The sequence below is a fragment of the Coregonus clupeaformis genome, chromosome 10 (genome assembly GCF_020615455.1).
Source record: "Coregonus clupeaformis isolate EN_2021a chromosome 10, ASM2061545v1, whole genome shotgun sequence".
Classification (NCBI taxonomy): Eukaryota; Metazoa; Chordata; class Actinopteri; order Salmoniformes; family Salmonidae; genus Coregonus; species Coregonus clupeaformis.
In genome coordinates, this window is record NC_059201.1 from 35,445,116 (window position 1) to 35,470,641 (window position 25,526).

The 25,526-nt window shown below is 46.8% G+C and overlaps 1 protein-coding gene across 3 annotated transcripts; it reads right to left on the bottom strand.

The window, feature by feature from the left end:
- Positions 1 to 1,909: 1,909 nt before the first annotated feature.
- Positions 1,910 to 25,286, bottom strand: LOC121574828 (inhibitor of nuclear factor kappa-B kinase subunit epsilon). 3 transcript variants are annotated; one of them, XM_041887441.2, is made up of 21 exons: positions 25,109 to 25,286; positions 24,489 to 24,683; positions 19,855 to 19,992; positions 19,559 to 19,688; positions 19,278 to 19,459; positions 18,863 to 19,023; positions 18,549 to 18,659; positions 10,248 to 10,427; positions 9,963 to 10,159; positions 9,320 to 9,378; positions 9,029 to 9,120; positions 8,838 to 8,939; positions 4,569 to 4,626; positions 4,327 to 4,439; positions 4,111 to 4,187; positions 3,844 to 3,883; positions 3,663 to 3,764; positions 3,471 to 3,567; positions 2,692 to 2,777; positions 2,544 to 2,615; positions 1,910 to 2,249 (listed from the first exon to the last, which is right to left on the bottom strand). In XM_041887441.2, exons 2-21 carry the CDS (start codon positions 24,588 to 24,590, stop codon positions 2,186 to 2,188), a joined length of 2,163 nt encoding a protein of 720 aa, XP_041743375.1. In that variant the 5' UTR covers positions 24,591 to 24,683; positions 25,109 to 25,286; the 3' UTR covers positions 1,910 to 2,185. The 3 variants fall into 3 exon arrangements, with proteins under 3 accessions (XP_041743375.1, XP_041743374.1, XP_041743376.1); XM_041887440.2 differs by having other exon boundaries at positions 2,544 to 2,777; XM_041887442.2 differs by lacking the exon at positions 10,248 to 10,427 and having other exon boundaries at positions 2,544 to 2,777.
- Between the last annotated feature and the right edge of the window lie 240 nt (positions 25,287 to 25,526).

The window sequence follows — 25,526 nt, forward strand, 5'->3', positions numbered from 1 at the left end:
GCTTATTTTTTTCTTTAAGCAATGGCTTTTTTCTGGCCACTCTTCCGTAAAGCCCAGCTCTGTGGAGTGTACGGCTTAAAGTGGTCATATGGACAGATACTCCAATCTCAGCTGTGGAGCTTTGCAGCTCCTTCAGGGTTATCTTTGGTCTCTTTGTTGCCTCTGATTAATGCCCTCCTTGCCTGGGCCGTGAGCTTTGGTGGGCGGCCCTCTCTTGGCAGGTTTATTGTGGTGCCATATTCTTTCAATTTTTTTATAATGGATTTAATGGTGCTCCGTGGGATGTCGAAAGTTTATTTTTATTTTTTATAACCCAACCCTGATCTGTACTTTTCCACAACTTTGTCCCTGACCTGTTTGGAGAACTCCTTGGTCTTCATGGTGCCACTTGCTTGAGGGTGCCCCTTGCTTAGTGGTGTTGCAGACTCTGGGGCCTTTCAGAACAGGTGTATATATACTGAGATCATGTGACACTTAGATTGCACACAGGTGGACTTCATTTAACTAATTATGTGATTTCTGAAGGTAATTGGTTGCACCAGATCTTATTTAGGGGCTTCATAGCAAAGGGGGTGAATACATATGCACGCACCACTTTTCCGTTATACATTTTTTTGAAACAAGTTATTTTTTTCATTTCACTTCACCAATTTGGACTATTTTGTGTATGTCCATTACATGAAATCCAAATAAAAATCAATTTATATTACAGGTTGTAATGCAACAAAATAGGAAAAACGCCAAGGGGGCTGAATACTTTTGCAAGGCACTGTAGTCTATTGTGTTATGATGAGGAAAATTATTAAATTTCCATGTCACAATACATCATCTGTATTTTAAGAAACCACATGACGCAGTGAGCTTGTTCCCCATGAGACAGAAATTCCCCCAACGGTTTGCAGAACACCCCTCTCACAAACACCCACCCACGCACACATAATGGTCACACACAAACACCTTTGACTTTCACATTATGAAAGTGTATTTAGTTTACATTGTGATGCGTTTAGTTGTTTGTTTACTCAGGAAAACCTCCTGTTTGTCAGCCTACTCTTTATCTGTCATTCTCAAACCAGTTGGAATGATTTGAACTTGGGAGGTTGTAGATATTCAGTAATTGCACAATGAAGGCTGAAAATATTTGGTATGGGCTCTCAGATCCTCAAAAGGTTATACACCTGCACCATCGAGAGCATCTTGGTATGGCAACTGCTTGGCAACCGACAGCAAGGCGCTAGAGGCTAGTGCGTATGGCCAATACATCACTGGGGCCGAGCTCCCTAACATCCAGGACCTCTATACCAGGCGGTGTCAGAGGAAGGCCCAAAAAATTGTCAGCCACCCAAGCTACAGACGGTTCTCTCTACCGCATGTCAAGCGGCAGCTTCTACCCCCAAGACATAAGACTACTAAACAAGACGGCTAAATAGCTAATCAAATGGCTACCATATGTGTGTGCTCTGTGAGTGTGTTCTCTATATGTAATTCCCTCATGTTTCATGTCTGATGGCAGCTGATGTCACTCACTGTATGTCCTCCCTTGTGACTTTGTAGCCTGGCAATCATATCAACATAAACAAATGTTTAAACCGCATTATGATTTCACACGTCCAGTGGTTCATTTATGGTTTTAATCACGGTACACACATAATAATGACACCATATTGGCTTTGGTCCTGAGCTTCCGTTTGTCCCATTTCAGTAGGAGCACTGAGTAGATGAGGTACTCTATCTACCCCTCTCTCTTCTGTCTGTTCATCTGTCTGTCAGTTCATCTGTCTGTTCATCTGTATGTGTGTTCATCTGTATGTCTGTCTGTCTGTTCGTCTGTCTGTCAGTCTCTCCTCTTCTCTCTCGGTCTTTAGCCCTCCTCTTTCTCTCATCACAAACATCCTGTCAGCAGAACAGAGGCAGATGTCGATATTTATTACGTTAGTTTGCCATTAAGAATTCTCCAGTTAACGTTGTTACTATGGAGATTAGAGGAGACAAGGCCAGTGACTTCCAAAGCAGCTGAGTAAGACAGAGACATTCAATTATTTTACCATAACAGTCTATCACACAATGACAGTCTAGTAGAACAACTATAACATTCAAGACAATGATGAGGTTTGTATTTGGAATATGTCACAAGAGCCATCTTCTCTCGCTCTCTCTTTCTGAGAGTGTGTGAGTGGTTGTCTGGTCACAGTCCGATGGGTCTGGGTAGATCAGGCTCCAGCATGGTTGCAGAGTTAACAGCTCCCAGACTGCAGGAGACAAAGCGTCAGGTCTAAATAAAGTGTGTCCCATTAGGGCACCCTATTCCCTATATAGTTCACTACGTTGGGCCCTGGTCAAATGTAGTGCACTATATAGGGAATAGGTTGCCATTTGAGACGTATTTTGGGACATAGTCAATGCTACAGTTTGTCATTCAGATGAAACACTTGAGGGGCCAACTATGTGTGATCTGGCAGGGATAGGAGGTTAGCGTTAGAGTTAAGAGATAGGGTTAAGGGTTAGGGGCTAAGGTTAGGAGGTTAGGGGTTAAGGCCACTGACCTCTCAATGACGCTGTTGTTGGATTGTAACTCTCTCACCACTATCTCCATCTCTTCCTTTAGTCGGTGCATCCTGGACACACAATGATAAAACACAGGGGTTTACACGCACATGCAGCCAGGCACATAACACACACACACACACACACCTGAGGACCATGTGTTCCTTCTCCCTGGGTGTGGCCTCCTGACCCCCTGGTCCTGGTTGGGCTCTGAGCAGGACTCTGTCCAGGAACTGAGGAGAGCACAGCAGGACAATGGTCAGTGTTATCTTTAAAGCCACTTATTGGTGTAGGGATTGTGATGGACATTTATGTTTGTGCTTTTCTAATAACCAATTTCTGTGTTCATGCAAGTGACTGATTGAATGAATCCTCACTATAAGTATCTGCAATTTGGCAGTACACCCAGAACCTTGTTTAGAGAAAGGGATATCTCAGTTTCAAGGTCTCAGTTTAGAGAGAAGAAGCCTCATGAGGGATTGGTCTGTCACATGCATGACCCAGTATTGGTAAGTCACATGAATGAAGCAAACATTAATTATGAATAATGAATAAGCTAAATCATGCAAATATAACTTGTCAGTATATAAAGGGAACTAACAGGACTGTCCCGTTAGAGCTCACTTCAGACCGGTACTTTACTCATCTAAGTTTGACTGTGACCTCTCCAGCTTGCTGACAATAAAGAGTGATTCATTTAAGATTGACTTCGAGTGCCCCTGTGAAGTAATTTCCATGACAGGATGATGCTAGAGATAACAGGTAAGAGGTCAAACAAATTTTTTCTCTCCCTCAATATCTTGTTTAATTTTGTATTGTTAGTCAGTTATTAATTATTATATACTTATTATATTTCTCTATATCAATATCTTTTTAAAATATTTTTATTTATTTATTATTAAACAATTATTATAGTTAAGGGAAACCTTGTTCTGGCGCTCCTCACACATCTCCAGGTCCCCCATCAGCCCTCGGGAGAAATTGCCAAAGTCTGACAGCCTGCACTGCATCTCACGGAGAACACTGACAACACACAAATAAAGAACAATAACAACACAACAGTATGATGAGCAAGTTGATATCACTAAAAGGTGTGTGTGTGCGTGTGTGTGTCTAACCTGCTCCAGGTCGATGCTGAGGCCAGCAGGTCTCGATACTTCTGTAGACATTCCTCTCTAAACAGACCCTTCACGCGCTTTATATGGGACGACAGGTGGATCCTAGCAGAGAGAGAGAGAGATGTGTTACACACACACACAAATAACACATTTTCCTCAGAAACAATGCTGACATACTCACTTCTCAAACTTGTGTATCTGCTCATCATTGTAGGCAAGTTCTAGGACAAACACAAGGGAGAGATTTATTAAACACTCAACACACAGGAGGCACACGTTAGACATGCAAGGGCACACACACGCACACGCACACGCACACGCACACGCACACGCACACGCACCGCACACGCACACGCACACACACACACACACACACACACACACACACACACACACACACACACACACACACACACACACACACACACACACACACACACACACATACTTCCAGTCAGTCGGTCCTTGCGGTACTGCTGGTGGATGGCCATGATCTTCTCCAGGAGGACCTCCATCTTCTGGATGCTGTAGAGGTCAGGGGTCAGAGTTCACACCAGACGCCATTTTAACCCCAACTCTGCACACTGCAACCCCTTGGCCCCGAGCCCTTGTAGAGATGTGAATAAGGACGGGACAGGTATAAAAATGATGAAGGAAGTCTCACCTCTTGTCCTCAGCCAGACTCTCAGAGTGTTTGGCCAGTTCTATGTGCAGGTGTTCTAGACGGGTCTGGAATTCCCGGATCCCTCCGGCGTACACTGGCAGGTTCTCCCTGATCTACAAGGAGTGAACAGGGACAAACAACACCAGCCCAAACTTCTAGAGAGACAGCCATGGCCAGTGTCAAGGATCCCTCCCCACCACACAACACCCTTCCCCAGTCAGTTTCAACCGTATGTCTCTCACCAGTCGCAGCTTCTTGCTGTCATCAGTGGAGTCTGGGGCTTCCAGGGGGAACTGTCCTCTGCAAGAGGAGAGAATGAGAGGATGACAGGAGGGAGGGAGGGTGAGAGGTGAGGATGAGAGGATGAGAGGTGAGGATGAGGAGGGAGGGAGGGAGGGAGGGTGAGAGGATGAGAGGAGGACAGGAGGGAGGGAGGGTGAGAGGTGAGGATGAGAGGAAGACAGGATGGAGGGAGGGTGAGAGGTGAGGATGAGAGGATGAGAGGTGAGGATGAGGAGGGAGGGAGGGTGAGAGGAGGACAGGAGGACAGGAGGGAGGGAGGGTGAGAGGTGAGGATGAGAGGAAGACAGGATGGAGGGAGGGTGAGAGGTAGGATGAGAGGATGAGAGGTGAGGATGAGAGGTGAGGATGAGGAGGGAGGGAGGTTGAGAGGAGAGGATGAGAGGAGGACAGGAGGGAGGGAGGGTGAGAGGTGAGGATGAGGAGGGAGGGAGGGTGAGAGGAGAGGATGAGAGGAGGACAGGAGGGAGGGAGGGTGAGAGGAAAGGATGAGAGGTGAGGATGAGGAGGGAGGGAGGTTGAGAGGAGAGGATGAGAGGAGGACAGGAGGGAGGGAGGGTGAGAGGTGAGGATGAGGAGGGAGGGAGGGTGAGAGGGGTGAGAGGAGGACAGAGGAGGGTGAGAGGAGAGGATGAGAGGAGGACAGGAGGGAGGGAGGGTGAGAGGAGAGAGGATGAGAGGTGAGGATGAGGAGGACAGGAGGGAGGGTGAGAGGTGAGGATGAGAGGTGAGGATGAGGAGGACAGGAGGGAGGGAGGGTGAGAGGTGAGGAGGGAGGGAGGGTGAGAGGAGAGGATGAGAGGAGGACAGGAGGGAGGGAGGGTGAGAGGAGAGGATGAGGGAGGGAGGGAGGGAGGGAGGGAGGAGGACAAGAGGGAGGGAGGGTGAGGATGAGGAGGACAGGAGGGAGGGAGGGAGGGTGAGAGGTGAATTAAAGTAAATCTACAACTGGTTTAGGTGTTCACTGCTCACAATGTTACAATGACTGAGATTTTAAGTGTTTTGTATGTGAGTGTGTGTACAGTGCCTTGCAAAAGTATTCATCCCCCTTGGCGTTTTTCCTATTTTGTTGCATTACAACCTGTAATATAAATTGATTTTTATTTGGATTATGTAATGGACATACACAAAATAGTCCAAATTGGCCTCCTGTCGCTCTGGATAAGAGCGTCTGCTAAAATAAAAACATTAAAAAAGTGAAATGAAAAAAAAAACGTCTTTATAAAGTCCACTTGTGTGCAATCTAAGTGACATGATCTGTCACATGATCTCAGTATACAGTGGGGAAAAAAAGTATTTAGTCAGCCACCAATTGTGCAAGTTCTCCCACTTAAAAAGATGAGAGAGGCCTGTAATTTTCATCATAGCTACACGTCAACTATGACAGACAAATTGAGAAAAAAAATCCAGAAAATCACATTGTAGGATTTGTAATGAATTTATTTGCAAATTATGGTGGAAAATAAGTATTTGGCCAAACAAGCAAGATTTCTGGCTCTCACAGACCTGTAACTTCTTCTTTAAGAGGCTCCTCTGGCCTCCACTCATTACCTGTATTAATGGCACCTGTTTGAACTTGTTATCAGTATAAAAGACACCTGTCCACAACCTCAAACAGTCACTCTCCAAACTCCACTATGGCCAAGACCAAAGAGCTGTCAAAGGACACCAGAAACAAAATTGTAGACCTGCACCAGGCTGGGAATACTGAATCTGCAATAGGTAAGCAGCTTGGTTTGAAGAAATCAACTGTGGGAGCAATTATTAGGAAATGGAATACATACAAGACCACTGATAATCTCCCTCGATCTGGGGCTCCACGCAAGATCTCACCCCGTGGGGTCAAAATGATCACAAGAACGGTGAGCAAAAATCACAGAACCACACGGGGGACCTAGTGAATGACCTGCAGAGAGCTGGGACCAAAGTAACAAAGCCTACCATCAGTAACACACTACGCCGCCAGGGACTCAAATCCTGCAGTGCCAGACGTGTCCCCCTGCTTAAGCCAGTACATGTCCAGGCCCGTCTGAAGTTTGCTAGAGTGCATTTGGATGATCCAGAAGAGGATTGGGAGAATGTCATATGGTCAGATGAAACCAAAATAGAACTTTTTGGTAAAAACTCAACTCGTCGTGTTTGGAGGACAAAGAATGCTGAGTTGCATCCAAAGAACACCATACCTACTGTGAAGCATGGGGGTGGAAACATCATGCTTTGGTGCTGTTTTTCTGCAAAGGGACCAGGACGACTGATCCGTGTAAAGGAAAGAATGAATGGGGCCATGTATCGTGAGATTTTGAGTGAAAACCTCCTTCCATCAGCAAGGGCATTGAAGATGAAACGTGGCTGGGTCTTTCAGCATGACAATGATCCCAAACACACCGCCCGGCAACGAAGGAGTGGCTTCGTAAAGAAGCATTTCAAGGTCCTGGAGTGGCCTAGCCAGTCTCCAGATCTCAACCCCATAGAAAATCTTTGGAGGGGAGTTGAAAGTCCGTGTTGCCCAGCGACAGCCCCAAAACATCACTGCTCTAGAGGAGATCTGCATGGAGGAATGGGCCAAAATACCAGCAACAGTGTGTGAAAACCTTGTGAAGACTTACAGAAAACGTTTGACCTGTGTCATTGCCAACAAAGGGTATATAACAAAGTATTGAGAAACTTTTGTTATTGACCAAATACTTATTTTCCACCATAATTTGCAAATAAATTCATAAAAAATCAGACAATGTGATTTTCTGGATTTTTTTTCCTCATTTTGTCTGTCATAGTTGACGTGTACATATGATGAAAATTACAGGCCTCTCTCATCTTTTTAAGTGGGAGAACTTGCACAATTGGTGGCTGACTAAATACTTTTTTCCCCCACTGTATATACACCTGTTCTGAAAGGCCCCAGAGTCTGCAACACCAGTAAGCAAGGGGCACCACCAAGCAAGCGGCACCATGAAGACCAAGGAGTTCTCCAAACAGATCATGGACAAAGTTGTGGAGAAGTACAGAACAGGGTTGGGTTATAAAAAAAATATCAGAAACGTTCAACATCCCACGGAGCACCATTAAATCCATTATAAAAAAATTGAAAGAATATGGCACCACAATAAACCTGCCAAGAGAGGGCCGCCCACCAAAGCTCACGGCCCAGGCAAGGAGGGCATTAATCAGAGGCAACAAAGAGACCAAAGATAACCCTGAAGGAGCTGCAAAGCTCCACAGCTGAGATTGGAGTATCTGCCCATAGGATCACTTTAAGCCATACACTCCACAGAGCTGGGCTTTACGGAAGAGTGGCCAGAAAAAAGCCATTGCTTAAAGAAAAAAATAAGCAAACACGTTTGGTGTTCGCCAAAAGGCATGTGGGAGACTCCCCAAATATATGGAAGAAGGTACTCTGGTCAAATGAGACTAAAATTGAGCTTTTTGGCCATCAAGGAAAATGCTATGTCTGGCGTAAACCCAACACCTCTCATCACCCAGAGAACACCATCCCCACAGTGAAGCATGGTGGTGGCAGCATCATGCTGTGGGGATGTTTTTCATCGGCAGGGACTGGGAAACTGGTCAGAATTGAAGGAATGATGGATGGCGCTAAATACAGGGAAATTCTTGAGGGAAACCTGTTTCAGTCTTCCAGAGATTTGAGACTGGGACGGAGGTTCACCTTCCAGCAGGACAATGACCCTAAGTATACTGCTAAAGCAACACGTGAGTGGTTTAAGTGGAAACACTTAAATGTCTTGGAATGGCCTAGTCAAATCCCAGACCTCAATCCAATTGAGAATCTGTGGTATGACTTAAAGATTGCTGTACACCAGCGGAACCCATCCAACTTGAAGGAGCTGGAGCAGTTTTGCCTTGAAGAATGGGCAAAAATCCCAGTGGCTAGATGTGCCAAGCTTATAGAGACATACCCCAAGAGACTTGCAGCTGTAATTGCTGCAAAAGGTGGCTCTACAAAGTATTGACTTTGGGGGGGGTGAATAGTTATGCACGCTCAAGTTTTCTGTTTTTTTGTCTTATTTCTTGTTTGTTTCACAATAAAAATATTTTGCATCTTCAAAGTGGTAGGCATGTTGTGTAAATCAAATTATACAAACCCCCCAAAAATCTATTTTAATTCCAGGTTGTAAGGCAACAAAATAGGAAAGAATGCCAAAGGGGGTGAATACTTTCGCAAGCCACTGTATGTGGTCTTGTCTGTCACTCACAGTGTGTGTAGTCTGTGCTCAGAGCTGAGGCAGGACTGCAGTCTCATGTTGACCATGCTGATACTGAGCAGCGCGTCACCACACTCCCTACGCACCTTCTCTCTGGGTAGAGAGAGGGGGGGAGAGCATGGGTCATGGCAAATCAATGGGATGTTGCTGGTTTGTTCTCACGGTGTGTGTGTGTGTCTCACATGTAGCTGTAGTATCCATGTATGAACAGCTCTCTGTGTGTGTGTAAGGAACGCACTATCCTCAGGTACTGATGGACCACTCCTACTATCAACTAGACAGAGGAGAAGAGAGAGAGGAGAGATGGGAGAGGAGGAGAATGGGAGAGGAGAGAAAAGAGAGGGTTTGAGTAAATAAATAGAAAAACACAACCATCAACAGATCATTCAGCTGACAGCTTTAACTCTCTTCCAGTTGGTCACACAGTGCTGGATCCCATGTCATGACTCACGTGTGTGGAGTGACACTCTTACCTTGGAGAAAGAGTAGTCTGACACAACGTCAAACCGGGATGGGATGTTGGGCATCTCAGCTAGAGGACAAAACACACATCATTTATAGTTTATTAATCAATTACAAATACAATATCCATATACACTGAGTGTACAAAACATTAAGGACAGCACCCCCCACCAGAACAGCCTCAATTCGTCGGGGCATGGACTCTACAAGGTGCCTAAATTGTTCCACAGGGATGCTGGCCCATGTTGACTCACATGCTTCCCACAGTTGTGTCCTTTGGGTGGTGGACCATTCTTGATACACACGGGAAACTGTTGAGCATGAAAACCCCAGCAGCATTGCAGTTCTTGACACACTCAAACCAGTGCGCCTGGCACCTACAACCATACCCCGTTCAAAGGCACTTAAATATGTTGTCTTGCCCATTCACCCTCTGAATGGCACACATACACAATCCATGTCTCAATTGTCTCAAGGCTTAAAAATCGTTATTTAACCTGTCTCCTCTTCATCTACACTGATTGAAGTGGATTTAACAAGCGACAACAATAAGGGATCATAGCTTTCACCTGGATTCACCCGGTCAGTCTATGTCATGGAAAGAGCAGGTGTTCTTAATGTTTTGTAAACTCAGTGTATGTGTGTGTGTCTTACGTTCTCTGTATGGGAGGCCAGCGTGTGTCTCTGGAGTGCGGCTGAGCAGCAGTAGCGGCTGGGAGGGCGAGGTAGGGGGGAAGTTGACCACCTTCATAGAGCCCTCCAGGGAAAGGTCATGACCCAGGAACAGGAAGTGCTGTTTCTCCAGCCCCACCCCCGTCTGAGATGCCACTTCCTCACAGAAGATGGCCGCCCTGGGGAGCGAGACGGGAGAGATGGGGGGCAGGGTGGGTTTAGGTAAACACAAGTGTGTGTGTGCATGTGTGTGTGCGTGTGACTCACGTGTTGTAGTGGTGTATGTATAAGCGGTGAGCTGTGGCCTGTTGCAGGGAGAAAAGATAGACTGAGACTCTCTGTAGTATGTCTGTGGTGGCAGAAAAGAACTGGTCAAATGCCCAACACTTCTCCTGGTCTGCCTCCAGTATACCAGCTAACACTGGCACTAGCTGACCCCTCAGACCCCTATACAAAAGAGAGTGAAAGACAGAGGGTTAAACTGCAACTTCAGACACAGTCATTAAAAGAGCTATGACAAGTCTCTCTTGGCTGAGAGTTGAGGAAAGACTGACTGCGTCACTTCTTGTTTTTATAAGAAACATTAATGTGTTGGAAATTCCAAATTGTTTGCATAGTCAACTTACACACAGCACTGACACACACACTTACCCCACCAGACATGCATTCTGACAAGCAGTCAATGCACAACAATTCTTGCAATTGTGAAAACAGCAGTTTTGATGGCTTTTGTTCAAAAGAGGGGTCTCCCAGCTTTCCATTCCTACTTTATTTATTTCTCAACTCCTAAATATGTGGGAACTACGCTATTTTAAACCCGGGGTTTTTAGTAATAGCATGGTTAAGCATGTTACCGCTCCGTAATTCGCAGTGAGTGCATTGGGGAGTGGGGCTAAATGTAACACCGGTCAATTGTAGGGTGACTTGGGGTACAACGCCTCTCTACCTCAAAATCATTTATTTGGAATGACTTACATTTTTTTGATGAGCAAGAGTAGTGGAAACCAGGGAAAGTGTTGGGGGGAAAATTGTGACATGAAGTGGTTTCTGTGAGAAGTACAGGCAGGGGGCTTTTTACCCCAGGTGGCGAGTTATCCTAAGTTACCATAACAGGTAGGCCTACATTATATTCAGTGTTTATGCAAGTTTTTTGGGACATAAAATTAATCAATATGATAATAACTAGTTAAAAGACCACATTTGAGATCTGCCTAATGATTAGCCCAATAGGGTAAATGCAGATAGGCAACCCCATGCTTCAGCCTATTTATTTGCACTTTGCTGCATCAGTTGGGCTAAAGGTGATAATGTTTATTGCTAATAGCATACCTGATCATTGTCACACCCTGGCTCTGGGACTCTATATGTTGAGCCAGGGTGTGTTCATTCTATGTGTTCTATTTCTATGTTGGGGGTTCTAGGTTGTGTATTTCTATGTTGGCCTGAGTGACTCCCAATCAGAGGCAACGAGTGTCAGCTGTTGGCTGGTTGTCTCTGATTGGGAGCCATATTTATACTGTCTGTTTTCCTTTTGTGTTTGTGGGTTCTTGTTCCTTGTCGGTCATTGTCACCGTGGACTTCACGAGTCGTTTATTGTTTTGTTTCGTGTTTTAATATAATAAAGTAACATGTTCGTTCATCACGCTGCGCATTGGTCTACTTCTCTCCCTGACGATCGTGACAGAAGAACCCACCATAAAAGGACCAAGCAGCGTGTCCAGGAGCAGGCAGACTGGACATGGGAGGAAGCGCCGGGTAAGGAGATGGAGAGGTTGGCGATGGCCCAGGTGGGCAAATCGTGGTCCTGGGAGGACATGCTCGGGGGCAAGGGACCTTGGGCTAGGATTAAGGCCCTGGCGAGAGAGGAGCAGCGGCGTCAGCAGTGCCATCGTCGGACGGACGAGAGGCAACCCCAACATTTTTTTAGGGGGGGGCACACGGCATGGGCGGCTGGGCAGCAGGAGGCTGCCACAGGGCGATTGGAGAGGAGGCCACCGGGTTAGGGGGCCAGAAGGCAGGTTGGCGGAGCCTGGATGGAGAGCGGAACCAACTTCCCGTACTCAGGCATGGCAGCATGGGACGGGGCAGGTTCCGCGGTATGCGGAGCGGCGTACTGTGCCACGAGTGGTCCGGCATAGTCCTGTACGTCCTGTGCGAGCACCCCGCACGTGTCGTGCGAAGGGGGGTATGCAGCCAGGACGGAGTGTGCCCGCTCAACGCTCGTGGTCTCCAATGCCTCTCCGCGGTCCCGGATATCCTGCTCCAGTGTCACGTGCTGTTATGCCAGTACGGGTACACAGCCCTGTACGTCCTGTGCGGATGCCTCACACAGAGTGTGTGAGGGTAGGCATTCAGCCAGGACGGGTTGTGGCCACTCTTCACTCCAGGTCTCCTATCCGTCTCCACAGCCCGGTTCGGCCTGTCCCTGCTCCACGCACCAAGCCTACGGTGTGCGTCGCCAGCCCAGTCCGGCCTGTCCCTGCTCCACGCACCAAGCCTACGGTGTGCGTCGCCAGCCCAGCCCGGCCTGTCCCTGCTCCACGCACCAAGTCTACGGTGCGCGTCGCCAGCCCGGCCCGGCCTGTTCCTGCCACTCGCATCAAGCCTACGGTGTGCGTCGCCAGCCCGGCCCGGCCTGTTCCTGCCACTCGCACCAAGCCAGGGGTGCGAGTCGCCAGCCCGGCCCGGCCTGTTCCTGCCACTCGCACCAAGCCAGGGGTGCGAGTCGTCAGCCTGGTCCAGAACGTCTCTGCTACTCGCACCAAGCCAGGGGTGCGAGTCGTCAGCCTGGTCCAGCCCGTTCCTGCTACTCGCACCAAGCCAGGGGTGCGCATCGTCAGCCCGGTCCGGCCCGTTGCTGCTCCACGCACCAAGCCAGGGGTGCGAGTCGTCAGTCCGGTGAGGCCCGTTCCAGCTCCACGCACCAAGCCAGGGGTGCGTATCGTCAGCCCGGTCCGGCCCGTTGCTGCTCCACGCACCAAGGCAGGGGTGCGCATCGTCAGCCCGGTCCGGTCCGTTCCGGCCTCACGCACCAAGCCAGGGGTGCGCGTCGTCAGTCCGGCACAACCCGTGCCTGGGTCATCGGTGCCAAATCAGGTACCGCTCAACTGCTCCACAACGGAGCTGAAGCTAGCCGTTCCTGCTACGTTCAGGTCAGCTCCAGCCAGCGGGGCCAGACCGGACCAGGGGCGCTATGGGGGGATTATTGGAGGGTGGTGGGCAAGGCCGGAGCCAGAACCGCCGCCGAGGAGGTATGCCCAACCAGCCCTCCCCTGTTTTGCTCTTATTGAGGCGCGGTCGCAGTACGCGCCTTTTGGGGGGGGTACTGTCACACCCTGGCTCTGGGACTCTATATGTTGAGCCAGGGTGTGTTCATTCTATGTGTTCTATTTCTATGTTGGGGGTTCTAGGTTGTGTATTTCTATGTTGGCCTGAGTGACTCCCAATCAGAGGCAACGAGTGTCAGCTGTTGGCTGGTTGTCTCTGATTGGGAGCCATATTTATACTGTCTGTTTTCCTTTTGTGTTTGTGGGTTCTTGTTCCTTGTCGGTCATTGTCACCGTGGACTTCACGAGTCGTTTATTGTTTTGTTTCGTGCTTTAATATAATAAAGTAACATGTTCGTTCATCACGCTGCGCATTGGTCTACTTCTCTCCCTGACGATCGTGACAATCATATGGACCATGCATAGGCTATATACTGTACATGGCCCAATATGTTTAAATCATTTTTACAAATAATTTTACCAATGTGTTATTGGGCTGATTTCTGGAGGTGAATATTCTATTTTAGATGGTGTCAGCATACTTATTTTAATTCATTTTGGAGTAGAATGTCCTTTTAAAAAGTCACCAGAACTGAGCTCCTGTCACGATCGTCGGTGAGAGAGGAGGACCAAGGCGCAGCGTTGAATGCGAACATATTTATTTATATAATGATCACACGATCAAAAACAACAAAACGATAACGTGACGTCTACGGTTTAACACAAACCACACTGGAACAAGAAACCACAATGAATGAATGCCTAACGGCTACCTAAGTATGACTCCCAATCAGAGACAACGAGCTACAGCCGTCTCTGATTGGGAGCCACCCTGGCCAACATAGATATACAACAACTAGAACCAACACACATGAAAACTCACACCCTGGCTCAACATACTAGAGTCCCCAGAGCCAGGGCGTGACAGTACCCCCCCCTAAAGGCGCGGACTCCGACCGCGCCAACCAAACACCACAGGGGAGGGACCGGGTGGGCACTCCGCCTTGGCGGCGGATCCGGCTCCGGGCATGATCCCCACTCGCTCTCCAACCCCCCAAGGTACCCCTGGTCCGGTCTGGCCCTGCTGACCGGAGCTGGACTGCACACTGGTGGAGCGGATTGCTCTGGCTCCGGCGTGAAGCAGCTGACCCGTGCTGAACCAGACACCAGTGGAACAGGCACGGGCTGTGCCGGACTGACGACGCACACCACTGGCTTGGTGTGGGGAGCAGGAACGGCCCGAGCCGGGCTGACAAAACGCACCCCTGACTTGGTGCGGGGAGCAGGAACGGGCCGAGCCGGGCTGACGAAGCGCACCACTGACTTGGTGCGGGGAGCAGGAACGGGCCGAGCCGGGCTGACGGGAGCGCACCACTGACTTGGTGCGGGGAGCAGGAACGGGCCGAGCCGGGCTGACGACGCGCACCATTGGCCTGGTGCGGGGAGCAGGAACAGGCCGGACCGTACTGGGGACACACACCACTGGTCCTACGCAGGGATCTGGAATGGGCCGGACCGGACTGGTAACACACCCCAGTACCTCTCGCCGTGCCTCTACACCTTCCATCCCCTCTTCGACCAGTGGCCCCCGTAACCTGGCGGCCTCCTCTGCCAACCCGCTGGGCCGCTCTGCCGCGGTCTCCTGCTGGCCCGTCGTCCACGGCGTTAGCCCCCCTCTAAAAAATTTCTGGGCGTCTCTCCTACCCGTGGACCAGGTCTCCATGTCCCTCGCCAGCCTTTCGCCCTTCTGCTTCCATGTCAAGCCCTTCTCTTCCTCACCCGGCTTGACCCAGTCGAGGAGGCGAAGGAGATCTGCTAGAGATCTCCCTGGCGATGGCTCCTGGACACGCTGCTTGGTCCAGTCTTGGTGGTTTCTTCTGTCACGATCGTCGGTGAGAGAGGAGGACCAAGGCGCAGCGTTGAATGCGAACATATTTATTTATATAATGATCACACGATCAAAAACAACAAAACGATAACGTGACGTCTACGGTTTAACACAAACCACACTGGAACAAGAAACCACAATGAATGAATGGCTAACGGCTACCTAAGTATGACTCCCAATCAGAGACAACGAGCTACAGCCGTCTCTGATTGGGAGCCACCCTGGCCAACATAGATATACAACAACTAGAACCAACACACATGAAAACTCACACCCTGGCTCAACATACTAGAGTCCCCAGAGCCAGGGCGTGACAGCTCCTCAGTCCTTCTACATAAAAATTATAGGAAAGACCCACCCCCTTCAACCCCCCTCCGCGACCTTTCCCCCCCCACTCCTACACATTTTTCCACAGGAAACACTGCCTCACGGCACAACACCTCTCCCCCATGTGACCTACTTGTTGTGTGTATATACTGACATGTGTAACTGATAGATGCACATGCTATTTTACAATAAACAAATTGACAACAGACTTTCAGTACGCTTATAGGGAAGGACATTCAACAAGCACCGCACTTACACAAATGACTGATCATAAATTGATGATAAAAAGATTGTGGGGGCTGTTTCGTTAGACTTCAGTGCGGCTTTTGACATTATCGATCATAGTCTGCTGCTGGAAAAATTTATGTGTTATGGCTTTACACCCCCTGCTATACTGTGGATAAAAACATACCTGTCTTACAGAACACAGAGGGTGTTCTTTAATGGAAGCCTCTCCAACATAATCCAGGTAGAATCAGGAATTCCCCAGTGCAGCTGTCTAGGCCTCTTGCTTTTTTCCATCTTTACTAACAACATGCCACTGGCTTTGAGTAAAGCCAGTGTGTCAATGTATGCAGATGACTCAACACTATACACGTCAGCTACTACAGTGACTGAAATGACTGCAACACTTAACAAAGAGCTACAGTTAATTTCAGAATGGGTGGCAAGGAATAAGTTAGTCCTAAATACACTACTGGTCAAAAGTTTTAGAACACCTACTCATTCAAGGGTTTTTCTTTATTTTTACTATTTTCTACATTGTAGAAAGTAGTGAAGACATCAAAACTATGAAATAACACATATCGAATCATGTAGTAATCAAAAAAGTGTTAAACAAATCAAAATATATTTTATATTTGAGATTCTTCAAATAGCTACCCTTTGCCTTGATGACAGCTTTGCACACTCTTGGCATTCTCTCAACCAGCTTCATGAGGTAGTCACCTGGAATGCATTTCAATTAACAGGTGTGCCTTCTTAAAAGTTAATTTGTGGATTTTTTTCCCATCTTAATACGTTTCAGCCAATCAGATGTGTTGTGACAAGGTAGGGGGGTATACAGAAGATAACCCTATTTGGTAAAATACCAAGTCCATATTATGGCAAGAACAGCTCAAATAAGCAAAGAGAAACGACAGTCCATCATTACTTTAAGACATGAAGGTCAGTCACTCCGGAATATTTCAAGAACTTTGAAAGTTTCTACAAGTGCATTCGCAAAACCCATCAAGCGCTATGATGAAACTGACTCTCATGAGGACCTCCACAGGAATGGAAGACCCAGAGTTACCTCTGCTGCAGAGGATAAATTAATTAGAGTTACCAGCCTCAGAAATGGCAGCCCAAATAAATGCTTCACAAAGTTCAAGTAACAGACACATCTCAACAGCAACTGTTCAGAGGAGACTGTGTGAATCAGGCCTTCATGGTCGAATTGCTGCAAAGAAACCACTACTAAAGGACACCAATAAGAAGAACAGACTTGCTTGGGCCAAGTAACACGAACAATGGACATTAGACCGGTGGAAATTTGTCCATTGGTCTGGAGTCCAAATTTGAGATTTTTGGTTCCAACTGCCGTGTCTTTGTGAGATGCGGTGTGGGTGAACGGATGATCTCTGCATGTGTATTTCCCACCGTAAAGCATGGAGGAGGAGGTGTTATGTTGTGGGGGTGCTTTGCTGGTGACACTGTCTGTATTTTATTTAGAATTCAAGGCACACTTAACCAGCATGGCTACCACAGCTTTTTGAAGAATCTCAAATATAACATCTATTTTGATTTGTTTAACATGTTTTTGGTTACTACATGATTCCATATGTGTTACTTCATAGTTTTGATTTCTTCACTATTATTCTACAATTTAGAAAATAGTCAAAATAAAGAAAAACCCTTGAATGAGTAGGTGTTCCAAAACTTTTGACAGTTAGTGTATTTCAAAAACTAAAAGCATTGTATTTGGGACAAATCATTCACTAAACCCTAAACCTCAACTAAATCTTGTAATGAATAATGTGGAAATTGAGCAAGTTGAGGTGACTAAACTGCTTGGAGTAACCCTGGATTGTAAACTGTCATGGTCAAAACATATTGATACAACAGTAGCTAAGATGGGGATAATAGTAGCTAAATCTGTCCATAATAAAGTGCTGCTCTGCCTTCTTAACAACACTATCAACAAGGCAGGTCCTACAGGCCCTAGTTTTGTCGCACCTGGACTACTGTTCTGTCGTGTGGTCAGGTGCCACAAAGAGGGACATAGGAAAATTGCAATTGGTTCAGAACAGGGCAGCACAGCTGGCCCTTGGATGTACAAAGAGAGCTAACATTAATAATATGCATGTCAATCTCTCCTGGCTCAAAGTAGAGGAGAGATTGACTTCATCACTACTTGTATTTGTGAGAGGTATTGACATGTTGAATGCACGAAGCTGTCTGTTTGAACTACTGTTACACAGCTCTGACACCCATGCATACCCCACAAGACATGCCACCAGAGGTCTCTTCACAGTCCCCAAGTCCAGAACAGACTATGGGAGGCACACAGTACTACATAGAGCCATGACTACATGGAACTCTATTCCACATCAAGTAACTCATGCAAGCAGTAAAATTAGATTTAAAAACAGATAAAAATACACCTTTTGGAACAGTGGGGACTGTGAAGCAACACAAACATAGGCACAGACACATGCATACACACACACGATAACATACGCTCTATACACACACGTACACATGGATTTTGTGTTGTAGATATGTGGTAGTAGAATAGGGGCCTGAGGGCACACACCTAATGTGTTGTGAAATCTGTTGTGAATGTATTGTAATGTTTTTAAAATTGTATCTGCCTTAATGTTGCTGGACCCCAGGAAGAGTAGCTGCTGCCATGGCAGGAAATAATGGGGATCCATAATAAATACAAATACAAACACTTCATATTAATGTTTTTAAATGTTTGTAAATTGTAAAGTATTTTGTCTGTAATGTCTTTTTTGTTATATATCAGACCCCAGTAAGACTAGCTGTCGCCATTGGTGTCGGCTAATGGGGATCCTAACAAATCAAATCAAAGGTACTGACTTTGAGAGCAGGCAGCTGTGTGGTAGGTGGTAGCTCCACTCTATAGGTCCGTCGTTGACCCTCTGGACTCCAGCAATGGCCCCTACCGGCTTCTCTTTGGTGATCTTATACCTGCACGGCACAGACAGGGGAAGAGGAGGAGCAGAGAGAGGAGAAGACACTAGCTCCTTATTTTACAGTCCTATTTCAGCTGTTGTTGTGTTTATTTGGACGAATCCCAAATAAATAAAATAGCAATTATTAGACAATTTCACCATAGTAATTAACTGCACACTCACTGTTGAAGCTATGAAACACACCACACACAGACTTACATGGTGGGTTTGTTCCTGCGGGGTCCTCCGTAGGGTGTGAAGGGTAAAGTACCGGTGGCAGCGTGGTAAAACGTCACTCCAATACTCCACAGGTCAACACTCACACCATAGGCCTTGTGCTGGGGCTTACGCAGTACTGCACGCTCATACATGTCTGGGTGCTACACACACACACACACACACACACACGCACACACACACACACACACACACAAGCTCAATAACACAAAAACAAACACCATAGCCTGCCCTAACTTATGTTATCTGCTGAGGGTTATGCAAAACTGCAGGCTCATACATCTCAGTAAACAATAAATGTAATCTCTCCCTCTCTCTTACCTTTCCCCTCTTCTCCCCATAGCCTCCCTGTATTCTCTCCTCCACTACCTTTCCTCTCTACTCCTCCCTTTCTCACCAGGTATTCCTCTGTTCCATAGATGGAGACAAACTTCTCATCATCCTCTAGCTCTCTGGCCGCTCCGAAGTCTGTTAGCTTATAGACGGAACTCCCGTCCTCTCCCACCTGACGCATGATGTTCCCAGGCTTAATGTCCCGGTGCACCACCCCGTTCTCACGCAGATGGTTCATCCCTTGCACTAGAAGAAATAGGAGGAATGGTTCATTCCATTAATTGGGGGGGACTAACTTCTTCCCTCATCCCCAGGCCCCTAACCTCTCTACCCCTCCTCACACACCCACACACTGTAGTACTATGAGGAACTCTGTCTCTGGCAGACCGAAGGCGTTCTCTGGCTCCTCCAGCAGACTGAGCAGACTGCCTCCTGAACAATACTCCATCACCAACACCTTCTGTTTACTGTTCAGCTAGAGAGAGAGAGAGAGTTAGAGTTAATACATAAATACAAGGGAGAGTTGAAACGGCAGACTAATACAGGTCTTTTCCTCCCTCCTTAACTCCTCCCCTCCTCCTTCCTCACCTCTTCCCATCCCAACTCTCCCCTCTCCCATCCTTAACTCCTCCCCTCCTCACCTCCTCCACAGAGAAGAGCTTGACGATGTTGTTGTGGTTGAGTCTCCTGAGCATCTCAAACTCTCTCATCTGAACCTCATACGGACGGCTGTAGCTCAATTGGTTAAACACCTTCACCGCAACCTGCTCCCCTGTCCTCTACACACGGGCACACACACACAAAATCAGTTATAAAAAGTTACATAGTTATTAGTTGTCAGCTTTTTTGTCATATGACATTGTTATGTAGTTGTTATAAGTGTACAGTGTTACCATTGGGCTCCATGATAGACATGCTAGGTTATCACAGTGAAGATGTGTTCCGTCACAGAAAGTATGTTTCCCTCAGTGGGTGTAAGAAGTAGCCTACACTTCAAAGTTTAGATGCAGATTACATCTCATTCACGCTGAAGTTTTTGATCTCGTTAGCTTTTTCTTTGATGTACTGTAATGGTGGTGGTGGTGGTGGGTGTGTGTGTGTGTGTGTGTGTGTGTTTGTGTCTGTGTGTGTGTGTGTGTGTGTGTATGTATGTGGGCGTATGCTGATGTTTGTAATAATGTAGTCTGTGGGGAGATGCTGACGTGTATAATGGTTTATGGCGTATATCAGGGTCAGTGATTCTCAATGTTGACCCTGGGAACCAACTGTGTGTGCCGGATGTGGCTCTGAGCATCACTTTGACACCTAGCCAGTGCCGATTTTAGCATGTAAATCTTGGTGGGGCAAACTCCCCCAAATTTGTTTTAGATGCATGCCAGCAAAGCCACTACACAACACAACACTAAACAATACATTAATTGCACTATAACGGTGACAAACGGTGCCCACAAACTGTTAGGGCCTACATAAAGCTGGCCTGACAGCAGAGCTTTCTTTTCAGCAACATGTAGTGAATCCTTACCACTGCTACACCTGGCTATCAGCAGAGCCTTGTCTGTCAGGGAAACAGTTCATTCAGACTAATTTACTGCCTTTAAAAAAAAGCATAGCTGATATGGCTGACTTGCTTAAACAAATGTGGTTTCTACTGACAATTGAGATGTACAAACTATGGCATAAGGGGACGACGAGCGGATAATAGGCAATCCGTAATTTCGATTAAGACATTAATGAGCGAGCTAGGACAGACGTAGTCAATATAACTATTTGTTCAGCACTTTTGAAATGTACAGAGACAGAATTCAGAACATGGGCCGTTCTTACAGTATTCTCCCTGTACACCAAGTCAGAACCGTAGGATAAATAAAGGGGGCATATAAGCAGACAATGAAAGCTCTTACAATATTCAATGATTACATTTGTCTAAAACACGCCATAGGCTACATGTGTACCACCAAGTCAGAACAGTAGGCTAAGTTATGAGGGAGGAAAGGGACCTAATGATTAGGGTGGCTAATTAGACATGGCTACTAACAGCTTACTACACAACATACAGTGAGGGAAAAAAGTATTTGATCCCCTGCTGATTTTGTACGTTGCCCACTGACAAAGAAATGATCAGTCTATAATTTTAATGTTAGGTTTATTTGAACAGTGAGAGACAGAATAACAACAAAAAAATCCAGAAAAACGCATGTCAAAAATTTTATAAATTGATTTGCATTTTAATAAGGGACATAAGTATTTGACCCCTCTGCAAAACATGACTTAGTACTTGGTGGCAAAACCCTTGTTGGCAATCACAGTGGTCAGACATTTCTCGTAGTTGGCCACCAGGTTTGCACACATCTCAGGAGGGATTTTGTCCCACTCCTCTTTGCAGATCTTCTCCAAGTCATTAAGGTTTCGAGGCTGACGTTTGGCAACTCGAACCTTCAGCTCCCTCCACAGATTTTCTATGGGATTAAGGTCTGGAGACTGGCTAGGCCACTCCAGGACCTTAATGTGCTTCTTCTTGAGCCACTCCTTTGTTGCCTTGGCCGTGTGTTTTGGGTCATTGTCATGCTGGAATACCCATCCACGACCCATTTCAATGCCCTGGCTGAGGGAAATAGGTTCTCACCCAAGATTTGACGGTACATGGCCCCATCCATCGTCCCTTTGATGCGGTGAAGTTGTCCTGTTCCCTTAGCAGAAAAACACCCCCAAAGCATAATGTTTCCACCTCCATGTTTGACGGTAGGGATGGTGTAACTCCTGAGTGGCGCAGTGGTCTAAGGCACTGCATCGCAGTGCTAACTGTGCCACTAGAGATCCTGGTTCGAATCCAGGCTCTGTCGCAGCCGGCCGCGACCGGGAGACTCATGGGCGGCGCACAATTGGCCCAGCGTCGTCCAGGTTAGGGGAGGGAATGGCCGGCAGGGATGTAGCTCAGTTGATAGAGCATGGCGTTTGCAATGCCAGGGTTGTGGGTTCGATTCCCACGGGGGGCCAGTATAAAAAAAATATGTATTCACTAAATGTAAGTCGCTCTGGATAAGAGCGTCTGCTAAATGACGTAAATGTAACTAAATGTAAATGTGTTCTTGGGGTCATAGGCAGCATTCCTCCTCCTCCAAACACGGCGAGTTGAGTTGATGCCAAAGAGCTCCATTTTGGTCTCATCTGACCACAACACTTTCACCCAGTTCTCCTCTGAATCATTCAGATGTTCATTGGCAAACTTCAGACGGGCATGTATATGTGCTTTCTTGAGCAGGGGGACCTTGCGGGCGCTGCAGGATTTCAGTCCTTCACGGCGTAGTGTGTTACCAATTGTTTTCTTGGTGACTATGGTCCCAGCTGCCTTGAGATCATTGACAAGATCCTCCCATGTAGTTCTGGGCTGATTCCTCACCGTTCCCATGATCATTGCAACTCCACGGGGTGAGATCTTGCATGGAGCCCCAGGCCGAGGGAGATTGACAGTTCTTTTGTGTTTCTTCCATTTGCAAATAATCGCACCAACTGTTGTCACCTTCTCACCAAGCTGCTTGGCAATGGTCTTGTAGCCCATTCCAGCCTTGTGTAGGTCTACAATCTTGTCCCTGACATCCTTGGAGAGCTCTTTGGTCTTGGCCATGGTGGAGAGTTTGGAATCTGATTGATTGATTGCTTCTGTGGACAGGTGTCTTTTATACAGGTAACAAACTGAGATTAGGAGCACTCCCTTTAAGAGTGTGCTCCTAATCTCAGCTCGTTACCTGTATAAAAGACACCTGGGAGCCAGAAATCTTTCTGATTGAGAGGGGGTCAAATACTTATTTCCCTCATTAAAATGCAAATCAATTTATAACATTTTGACATGCGTTTTTCTGGATTTTGTTGTTGTTATTCTGTCTCTCACTGTTCAAATAAACCTACCATTAGAATTATAGACTGATCATTTCTTTGTCAGTGGGAAAACGTACAAAATCAGCAGGGGATCAAATACTTTTTTCCCTCACTGTACACTTAGTATTACTTTCTTGGCTACAGTTACATATCTCCCTTTCATATTACATAATTTATGCAGCAGCATACAACACATTTTTGGACTCACCTTGGTGTGCTGTGCTCACTTGAACAGGAAGGTGGCGCGGGGTTGCTTCTTGTGGGCTCTAGAAAGAGGCCAGAAATCCCAACTTGGAATTCCGAGTTGGATGACCGTTTAAAATTATTTTCCGTATTTTCCCAGTCGGAGCTAGTTTTATCCAAGGTCCCAGTTGTCTTGAACTCACTGAAGTCTGAGATTCCCCAGTTCCGAGTTTCCAGTTGTTTTGAACGCGGAAGAAGTCATGCTGGATTGACAGCATGGCCAATGTATTCAAACTTTTCTGGCCCATTGCGTTACCCCCTTTTTCGTGATATCCAATTGGTAGTTACGATCTTGTCTCATCGCTGCAACTCCCCTACGGACTCGGCGAAGGTCGAGAGCCAAGCCGCACTGCTTATTGACACACTGCTCGCTTAACCCGGAAGCCAGCCGCACCAAAGTCTCGAAAGAAACACTGTTGAACTGACGACCGAAGTCAGTTTACAGGTGCCACAAGAAGTCGCTAGAGCACAATGAGACAAGGAGATCCCGGCTGGCCGAACCCTCCCCTAACTCGGACAACGCTGGGCCAATTGTGCACCGCCTCATGGGTCTCCTGGTCACAGCCGGCTATGACACAGCCTGGGATCGAACCCGGGGCTGCAGTGGCGCCATAGTTGTTGAATTTACGATTTCCAACTTGTTGTAATGTTTATGTCCAATGGCCGATGAGCACCGATACGTTTTATCTATAATTTATCTTCATGTGACAAGGATTGAAAAGGATTTGAAAGTAGATTGCCGACTTGATGCATGATGATGACTGCTTGTCTAGCTTGCTAGCTAAGATTTTGAAAGTATGATGTTGACATGATCAGTCCAATCAAAGCTACCGTATATATACCGTGATTTGACGTCATTTTATCTGTGGCCAATGACCTTGAGCCTTCTTTGATGGTCACTTCTAATGTAAGTCTATGGCAGCACCCAAGGGGCTTGAATTTTCGAGCTCTACCTGTAGATTTTGCAGTGAAGTAGTGTCCCCATGAATGACAGAACAGTGAGCCAATCACGGCACAACTAGAGAACATTACTATTTAGTTTTTGTTGCTAAACAGGTGGGGGCTCAAAACACCTGCCCTGAATGACGCGTCGCCATTGCACCTAGCATACTACTGTAACTACAATCTTTTTTTTGTAAAGGTGAGTTTAGAGTCCTACCTTGTTGCGGGCTTTGTAGACGCTGGCTGTGGCCCCCTGACCAAGCACATCTCCCAGAGACCACAGGTAGTTGGCTGTGCTCGCAGTCATCTTCTCTGTCATATACAGCCTGGAGGAGTCTGATTGGCGGCGGTAGGGAATATACAGTAGGCTATGAGTCAAGAACTGAAACACACCTTCTCTTCAGAATGAAACCTATTCACAGGATGTTGGTGGGGAATGAAGAGTGAAGGGGTTGTGGTTAATATAAAGTCAGAGGAAATGTGGACTTCTCTATCGTCAGAAAGGTAAACAACAAGGGGAAATTGTGAAGTGAATAGATACATTCCACTGCCCCTAATCATACGGTCTATGGTAGGGACTATCAATGTTGATACATATTTCTGTTGAAAACGAAGATATACACTGTAACGTTCTGAACAGATGAGACCAGTCAGATGTTGTGATGTGCACTACCGGGGTGGGCTTTGTGACAAGGCTTAGTCAGAAAACAAATATGATTTTTTACACAATAATTCAGACAATATGTGTGTTTAAAAACGGATAGGCAAACATTGACACACTTGCCAAAACTCCAACTGAAGTTCAAGGTTCGAGGTCTTGAATAAAAGGTAGCCTACCTGTGTCGTTTTTGTCACAGGGACAAATTCCAACTATTTTAATCCACAATCTGCTACATTTCACTGACGTTTCCCGAAAAAACCGATGGCAACCGCACCAATTATCCGTCACTGAACGGGGCTATCGTGGAAGACTTCGGCGGAAATGCTACTACAGTCTGTCTGCGTTCTATGTCAGTTTCGGTTCAGTGCTGTAACTTCCGAGTTTTGCACCAGCCCACTTTAAAGATAAGCTCTGGCGATATCTAGTGGCATATATTGTGTACTACACCCATAGTGTTTGAGGTCTCACACTGTAATTTAATTTATTGCAAACTTCCAGTTTGAAAATCCAGGTTGGAGAAGGACAGATAATAATAGTGACATTGTTGATGAAGTCCAGGCCTGGACTATTAAAAATAACTGTAAGGGGTGTTCC

Bases quoted from the DNA above. Each gene is read 5' to 3' on its own strand.
- LOC121574828 (XM_041887440.2), bottom strand. From the start codon at position 24,590: ATGACAGAGAAGATGACTGCGAGCACAGCCAACTACCTGTGGTCTCTG. The intron at 19,024-19,277 runs GTGAGAAAGGGA...GTGTGTGTGTAG, and splicing joins ATGGAACAGAGGAATACCTG to CACCCAGACATGTATGAGCG. The intron at 3,765-3,843 runs GTGAGTATGTCA...TCTCTCTGCTAG, and splicing joins CAGATACACAAGTTTGAGAA to GATCCACCTGTCGTCCCATA.